The sequence below is a fragment of the Saccostrea echinata genome, unplaced genomic scaffold (assembly GCF_033153115.1).
Source record: "Saccostrea echinata isolate AGI-Se365-2 ecotype Australia unplaced genomic scaffold, CSIRO_AGI_Sech_v1 ptg000001l, whole genome shotgun sequence".
NCBI lineage: Eukaryota > Metazoa > Mollusca > Bivalvia > Ostreida > Ostreidae > Saccostrea > Saccostrea echinata.
This window is the reverse complement of record NW_026889750.1, coordinates 42,585,849-42,594,429: the sequence shown is the minus strand read 5'-3', so window position 1 is coordinate 42,594,429 and position 8,581 is coordinate 42,585,849. Positions and strand designations below refer to the sequence as shown.

Sequence of the window (8,581 nt, the reverse complement as noted above, 5' to 3'; positions counted from 1 at the left end):
AATAGTACTACCCATATTCAGTGTTGGCTTGATGACGCAACCTCTATGTATAAAATGGTTTGAAAGTTTCAATAATTTGATGTTCACAATAACAAGTATATTCAATTCTCATAGTTCCATTTTCAAAAAAAAAAAAAAAAATAATAATAATAATAATAATAAATAAAAAAAAAATACTGTAAGTATATCTACATTAACCTGGAATTTTACACTTTCTGGAAATTTTAAAAAATTACACAGAAACAACTCAGTACATATATCAATGAATATAAAATATTTTATTATCGTGCAAATTGCGTACACATACATATCAAGAGTGTTACAGTCTACTGCATGAAAATTATTGTATTGTCATAGAAACATCTATATAAATGCTAGATCATTTAATGAGCAGTAATGTTAAATGTTTAGTCCCAGCCTTTGATTGTATTACAAGAAAGCACTTCACGCAAACTTTTTGAGCTCGTCAGCTCCTGGGAAATACCAGTACGTTCCCTTCACATTCTTTGACAGCCTCATGATGTCATCACAGTTGGTATCATCACGGGCTCCTACCATGCGATCCAGCATGTACTCATGGTTTTTGGGGGAGGCTGCATAGCCAATGAAAAAGAGACCTGCTTCAGAGCCCAGCGTTCCAAATGGCATAGACTGTCGTACAATCTCCACCGGTTTGGCTTGTTGCCAGCCATTTCCTAAAAATTCAAAGAAAATAATTGTTACAGTTCAAGCAGAACGCATCATTAACATATGATAGTTTTTGATTGATGCTATTTTAGCAGTTATTTCCCGTTGGTCGCTATATTGGAGGTCAACAAGCCCAGATTCCTTCATTATTCAACCAATTTGAACTTATCAAACTGGTCAATGAGGTGAAGATAACACAGTTTTGTTATTAATATATGTTAACAAAAGCCTCCTTTATTTTAAAATTTTAGTATTTTAAAGATTTTTGCCCTTAAATCTCTGTCATAAATGTTTAAAATTGGTTGCTCAAAGAGGCAAATTTACCAGTTTTACCTCCTTGATTGCAAGGGAAATAACTTGAAGGGAAAATACGTTATACGAAAACTATCTATAATTAGCCTTTTTTCCCCTGCAAATCATAGTACTACATAGAAACATACATGTACCATTTAATCTTTTTCAAGAACTGAGATACTGTACATGTAGCTGCAATTTCATAAAGCATTACAATAAGATATACTGTACACAGTGTGTGTCTAAATGTATGTTTTACAATCAATTTATCATCAAACAGTCAAACTTTCAAGAAAAATGTCTTTTATCCCAAATATTTTCTGGTACAGGATATCATATCATAACAGATAAGGTACATATTGTTGAATAAGTAATAATGTCAAGTTTTATACTGTAGAAAAACTAGTTCTTAAGAGCTCTTTTCTGACTGGCAGTGAGCGTACCTCCAGTCATCCTGGCTACATGGGAGGTGATTGATTTACGACTCAGTTCAGTACTGTCAGGGCGAGACCTGCCAACCCAGGATTCCAACGTCTTGTCTGAAACAAAGTAACATAAATACAATCCCCAAAAGTACAACTATATCATTCATAAGTGTAAATAAAATAAACATTCCAATTGCAGTATCGCAAGTTTTTTCCTATTTCAATACATTTCTACTGGTTAAAGATCTTGATAAAATGATTTATGCAATTTAAGAGAAAAGTTCTTTCAACAAACACTGAAATGCTTTCAGATATAATGAAAAATCATTTCTTGGTTAGAATACAGTCAAACCTTGGTTAGAATACAGTCAAACCTCGTTTTCTCGAACTTGATGGGACTGAGAAAAAACTTCAAGATATCTAAGGGTTTGAGATATTGAGGGTAAAATACTAAAGAAAGAGTGTTAAAAAAGGCAATTGGGACATCCAAATCACTTTGACATATCCATGGTATTTGAGATATCTGTGTTTGAGATACCCAAGTTCAGCTGTATATGTAACGTCATTATCTACAGATTGGTGAAATATGAAGATTATGATGACAAACAGTAATCATGCTTAAAACTCCATTGAAACATACAAGTTGTGACCTCTTAGAACAGAGGTGGGATCAGGTGCCATGGAGGAGTAAGCATCCTGTCGACCATTCACAGCTGCCGCATGCTCTTCGTCATGATCACGTAAGTGGAGAAATCCATAGAAAATTCAGTATGAAAATAATGGCCTAACAACTTGTATGAAAGACATCTGTCAACATTCAACCTAATGACAGATTGAATTTGCAAACAAGGTCATTGTATTGACCATAGAATTTGTGAAATGTTGACTTCAAACACGATTGTTGATAACTGTGTATCATAGCTAGTTTGTCAGTAGTTTGACTTGTTTTAGAAATTGTTTAAACGAAGAACATGCTCTTGCATATTGAAACATTATATGTAACATGGATTAACAATTGGCCTCAAATTTTCTGGATCTATAGTAATACATACTATAATTTCCACCTTACCCTTTTCTTTGTCAATCACTTTCAGGTCATGAATCCATTTTTGTGTGATCTAAATAGAAAACAAATCCACCATGATAAAAATAAATACAATATACAAAAATTGTGTAACAAATTGGGAAAAGAAATCTCTTGGATGTGCCACTCCCAGTAATGCAGGAAAATCATTGCTTTACATATGTGTATAAACATTTTCACTGCATTAGCTATTCAAATACTAAGGTGATCAAAAACATTAATTATTCTTTGTTTTACATTCAGACTTCTTATTAAGTCACAGATGTCTAGCTTATATATCACTATTTATAACTTTTTGTCTAAGGCATCTGTGGATTAAATTATCTCCCAGTTTTAATAACAAAGTGTCAGAGTCCATAATATTGATTTACAGGACAACTTAGTATCAGACATCAGCAGCAACAAGACTAACATGACTTAATGACCCAGTATCTAAACACCTGAATGATTCCGATTTAGTCTGAGTTTAAATGAGACTTAATAACCCTGTATCTAAACACCTGCATGATTCTGATTTAGTCTGAGTTTAAATGAGACTTAAAGACCCTGTATCTAAACACCCGAATGATTCTGATTTAGTCTGAGTTTAAATGAGACTAAAAGACTCAGTATCTAACATCTGAATAAGGGCTGGGACGATATATCGAGATATCGATAATATCGATTCTGTGTGAGGACGATACGCATATCGATACGTAAGAAGAAATATCAAAATATCACAAAAAATTCTGACTTACGTTTTTCTTTGTTTACCTAAAATTTTGGGTTTAATATATAAAATAAATATGCTTAATATAAATATAAATATGAAATACATTATAATTAACACAACTTGTGTAAAATAATTTTGCTTTAGAACAGATATATAACTTCTTTGAATAAATTATTCTTATTTCCAAAGAAATTTTTTGTTTATTTCAATACAAAAAAGAAGATTTTATAACCAATTCAACATATCATGATACATATCGTATAATGGCTCAAATATCGTGATACGTATCGATATAGAAGACGCTGTATCGTCCCAGCCCGAATCTGAATGATTCAGATTTTATACGAGATTAAATGAGACTTAAAGACTCAGTACAGAGGTTGAAATTTTCCTGGAAAACCTACTAGTCCAGGGGCTACCGATCAGTAAAAAATTACTAGGCCAAACATCGTTTACTAGCCCAACAATTTTTTATGCAAATGAAAACATAACAAGTTGAAGTTTCAAACGCTTTGGTGACAGAAACAAATTAAACTAGTTCTCAGTCAAAAGAAACCAGTCTACATAGAAAAGCTAAAGTAAACTGACAAGAATTTTTTTTTCAGTTCTGCTAGTCCAAGGGACTATTGTTACATTTAAATTAGCTAGCCCGAGTCTTAAAATAACTAGCCCTGGGCATCGGGCTACCATATATTTCAACCCCTGCAGTATCTAACACCTGAATGATTCTGATTTAGTTTGAGTTTAGACTTGATTTTCCTGACCACGTAGCTGCCTCCTGTTTCCGGTTCTACGGCAATCTTCTGTCTGGATTCCTCATCAGCGGCATTCTCTGTCCCTATCACACACAAACAATTTAAAACAACTTATGAAATATCATATTTATACATTTATACATTGCATAATTGTAACTGAGAGAATCTCAAATTTATAGACAGAATACAGCAGGTGTCATTATTTAAAACTAATACCATGGATACCTTAGAAAAGATCAATTTCATCAATATTTAAAAATCAAATGAGGATATCTGGCATATAAATATCTAATTATAAAGCCAGATTTGCCTATCTGTTACTGTTTTTTTATAACAACATTTTTTGGTGTACCTGTAATTTCTGAATCAATAGATGTCCAGGGTTCGAAATTCACTATATACAACTCGCAAAATGCGAGTTAGAATTCCCAAATTGTGAGTTAAAAATTAGGTAACTCGCAAAAACTTGCGAGTTGATTTTTTTTCCTTGAGAAAAATCAGTCCCTTCTTGGTTATAGTTTTCATTTTGGTTATGTATTTTATTTCCCCCTTCAAATATCAGCATGGCTAGTCCTTTTTTAAACGGCAGTTGGAAGAGGGTGCTGAAAACAAATGAACAGCACCAACAATGATGATCCTGTGTTTCATTTGAAATCTTAAAAAATAACGGGCATGGGAAAAGGGTTAAATATGACCCTCGAAAAAAAAAAAAACAGTTGTGAATGACTTATTTGTGCAACTGTATTATAAACATGATAAAATTTGTAAGGACTTTGTCACTTTCTAAAAATAGATGTATAAATACAGTACCATAGATTTAATTCCTCATATTGCAGTTAAATTATCAAGATAAAGTAAGAAAAAAACCATGCTTTGAAACTGTAGCAAAATTACATAATATGACAGAACACAATGCTTTTGATTTAAATCAATAATTTAATTTAAATAAAAGTCACACTGTAGTCTGTAGTTGTATTTTGTGTATTACACAGTATAGTTACTCTTCCCTTAAGTAGCATGTATTTAATTTTAATTTTAAAAAGGCTTTTATATGAAAATTGCAAGTATTCTTATACAATTGCAAGTTCACTTTCTTGGTACTCGCAATTATTTGTGAGTTGTAATTTTAGGGAGTTTCTAACCCTGATGTCACCACAAGTATAATACATGAAGCAGTAAATTAGTCAGACATCAGTTCTTCCCCCTTTGTTCTTTTTTTTTATTACACTACTGTGACCATATAAAGTTGACACATAGATATCAAAATTCAAACTACAGTAGAACAAATTCGATGAAGAACTGTGTCAAAGAAGAAGTAAACTATCCAATCTTACTGAGGTTTGACAATATAGCCAAATTATCAAAATTATAAAAGGATTGCAAGGTATTCAGATAAACTATGACATATATGTATAGATCAATATGATTTTTAGAGCAATTTTTTTTTTTACTTAATGATCATCGGAGATTTGCATTATATTGAAACAACTTACCATCAATAAAACCTGACAGGTCTCTGCCATTTTTGTACACAAAGCTGTAAATGTCCTCAAATGATTCCACACTATTGGGCGGCATATTTTTCATCACAACTTGGGCCAGCTCAAACAGCTTGCTGGGGGTGTTGCACTTGGCATGGATAAATACATCTCCTCCTATAAAGTAGGAATCAAAAGTTTTGATAAAAACAAGGACAGCTTTTGACTATCTTGAAATATTGTTCAGATGAACTGTACTGCAGAAGGTTTTCTGTAGCAGGATCAAAGTTCTCATGTTTTCTGCCAATTATTTATTTAATCATCTATTAGAAAATGGATAGGGAGTACCACTTTTTAAATTTATGACTGTCAGATTTTTAGGAATTTCAATCCATTTGCAGTCTTACCAGAGCTGGGCATTTCCCCCAGATATCCTTTGCGGTAAGGATATGTATACTCCTGCTTTGGTTTTCCTCCAATCTATAAAGGTCAAAATCATTTTTTATACAGTGACTATGTACTATCTGGTTGATCAAAAAAATATCATGTCACTAAAAAGCATACGTCAAAAATAAAAGTTTCATTACAATTAGCAATTTGTTTTATCAGATGCTTAACACATTAATTTGACAAAAAAAAAAAATAGAATTAAAGGTTACCAAGTTACTTAACCATCACAGTTTGTAACAGAAACCATGTAAAAATAATATATATATAAACATCTCCCACCTGTTTATAGAAGTTGGGTCCGAATCCCACACCAGCCAAGATCTCGTCTTCCTCGTCCTTCATACTCGGGTCGGTGACCTGATCTACGTACTTCTGAAGTTTGGCCACAGCTTTAGCTACTTCCTTAGCATTAGCCTCAGGCTTTAGACTGATCCACAGATACAGGGCATGATTCTTACCTTGGGAGTATACCTACCAAAAACAGAACAATCTCACATAGGTAACAATTTCTGAACGCTGACAACATAGATTAGTCAAAATCATTTGACAGTCATCATAGTTATGAAAAATAAAAACTCTTGTTTCATAAATATCTCAGTTAAAAAATATTTAAGTTATAAAAAATGAAATTCAGCTTGAAGTCTGACAAAATAAGACTGACAAAGCACAAACTCTGGCTTGTTAATCTGCAGCCTGAAGTGAATACACTAACTTACAGACACCACTTGAGAAAAAGTCTTACCGATGGCTGACTCTCAGGAAGGCCTGCAGCATGGACGGCTGGCATCAGATACTCAGCTAGACTTTGATCTGATTTCATATACTTATAGACTCCATAGCCCACTAGAGCTGTGCCTAAAATTAAGGGCTTCAGGGATCTGCTCACATGACCTGCTGCAGCCTTTGTGGAAACATTGCGACCTGTAAAAGACCGGCCATGATCATTCAATCCTCATAATTATCATGATATTTATCATCAAACCTAATTTTCTAGCCTATATATAATTATAATTTGTTAATAATGAAATAGAATATGAGGCTCATGGAACACAATGCTAACCTGATTAACTAATGACCCTTCTGTTCTTCATCAGCAAATTCTTTTTCTAATATAATCTTAGGTAAAACTTTGATAACATATTTAATATGGCCCCACCCTACCCCTTGGGATCATGATTTGAACAAACTTTAATCTACACTAGCTGAGGATGCTTCCAAATAAATATGACTTATTATGGCTTTGCTGTTCTTGAGAAGAATATTTTTAAAGATATTTCCTAGTAAATATTCCTATGTATAACTTTGATCCTCTATTGTGGCCCCACCTTACCCCCAGGGGTCATTTTTTGAAAGAACTTCAATTACATCCCTGTTGTGACCCTACCGTTTCTACCAGGTCATGATTTTAAAAAAATTGAATCTAGCTAGGTATAGAATGTAATGGAGCTTTCATATAATTTTCATATTTTTTTAAAAGATGCCATCAAATTTTCACAAATTCTTAAATATGTCCCCTTGAAAGAGGTGTGGCACTTCCTGTAAAAAAAAACACCTAACTCAGGGATGCTTTGTGGTAAGTTTGGTTGAAAATGCCCAGTGGTTCTGGAGAAGAAGTCGAAAATGTGAAAAGTTTACAGACAGACAACGAAATGTGATCAGATAAGTTCACTTTACACTTGGGCCTTCAGCTCAGGTGAGCTTAAATTGAATGACAAACAAATTGGTCCATCTGTGAGGTGCTTCACTAAGAAATATAGGAACAGTCACTAGTGTTCTAACGTTACATTTCTCTACTTTCACTTTCAGCAGATGTTCAGCTATACACATGCATAGAATTAACATGCAACGATTTAAGCATTCTTTAAATTTAGAAAATTATATATACAAATTCATTTCATTGACAGCTGTATAGTAGGCCTGGTAATATGTCCTGTACTGTAAGCCTTCCGTGACAAACTGTTTATGTAAACCGAGTTATGTAATTTCGAATTTGTCATTTGTTCAGCTGTAACCAAGATTACTAAACTTTCACTTTAAAGCAATGCCAATGAATTAACTGAATTCTTGATAATGGTTGAACTTAGTCTGAAATTTAAAATATCACAGAATTCCAGTGGTAACTCATTGTACAGTTGTTGTAAGCCAAGTTAGATAACTCGTCCCATGATGTCGAACTTTCTAGGGAGTCGAGATTTTACAATCAGATATGCTTTAGGTAAAATAACTTACTGAATAAAGGTCTAGCACGGCTGAAAAGTCTGGCGCTCCCTCTTAATGCAGACATTCTGGCAACAAAAACGGCAAGTGTCAGAGAAGACAAACGGACTACACTGTCACCTTTCTCGCTTATGTCGTGTACTTTCGAATTGAGAATTTATTCAACCCGAAGTCACATGACTAAAGGTAATGGCCTCCTTTCAGGACGTTTGCGTAACCGGTTTTTAATTAACAGTTCAAAATAAGGATTGTTTATATTTAGAAGAGACCTCCTTTTTACCCTTTTTATATAATTTTATTTTGTAAACAAACAAATATCTGAAACAAAATTTAAAGAAAAAAGAGAGAAGGGGGAGGGGATCTAGCTTATTCAATTTGTCAGAGGCGGTCAAATTATTGTGAAAGGCTTTCATTCTGATCTCAGTGGCGGATCCAGAAGTTCATATGGAAGGAGGGGGTGAGGGCCGAAGGGGGATGGG

The 8,581-nt window shown here is 33.5% G+C and overlaps 1 protein-coding gene across 1 annotated transcript; it reads right to left on the bottom strand.

Moving 5' to 3' along the window:
• Positions 1–257: 257 nt before the first annotated feature.
• On the bottom strand, positions 258–8,275 carry LOC133192097 (dye-decolorizing peroxidase YfeX-like). The gene is made up of 9 exons (XM_061327956.1): positions 8,115–8,275; positions 6,628–6,806; positions 6,165–6,356; positions 5,843–5,915; positions 5,451–5,612; positions 3,967–4,040; positions 2,476–2,524; positions 1,425–1,520; positions 258–695 (listed from the first exon to the last, which is right to left on the bottom strand). The coding sequence occupies exons 1-9, from the start codon at positions 8,167–8,169 to the stop codon at positions 445–447; spliced, it is 1,131 nt and encodes a 376-aa protein (XP_061183940.1). The 5' UTR covers positions 8,170–8,275; the 3' UTR covers positions 258–444.
• Positions 8,276–8,581: the final 306 nt, after the last annotated feature.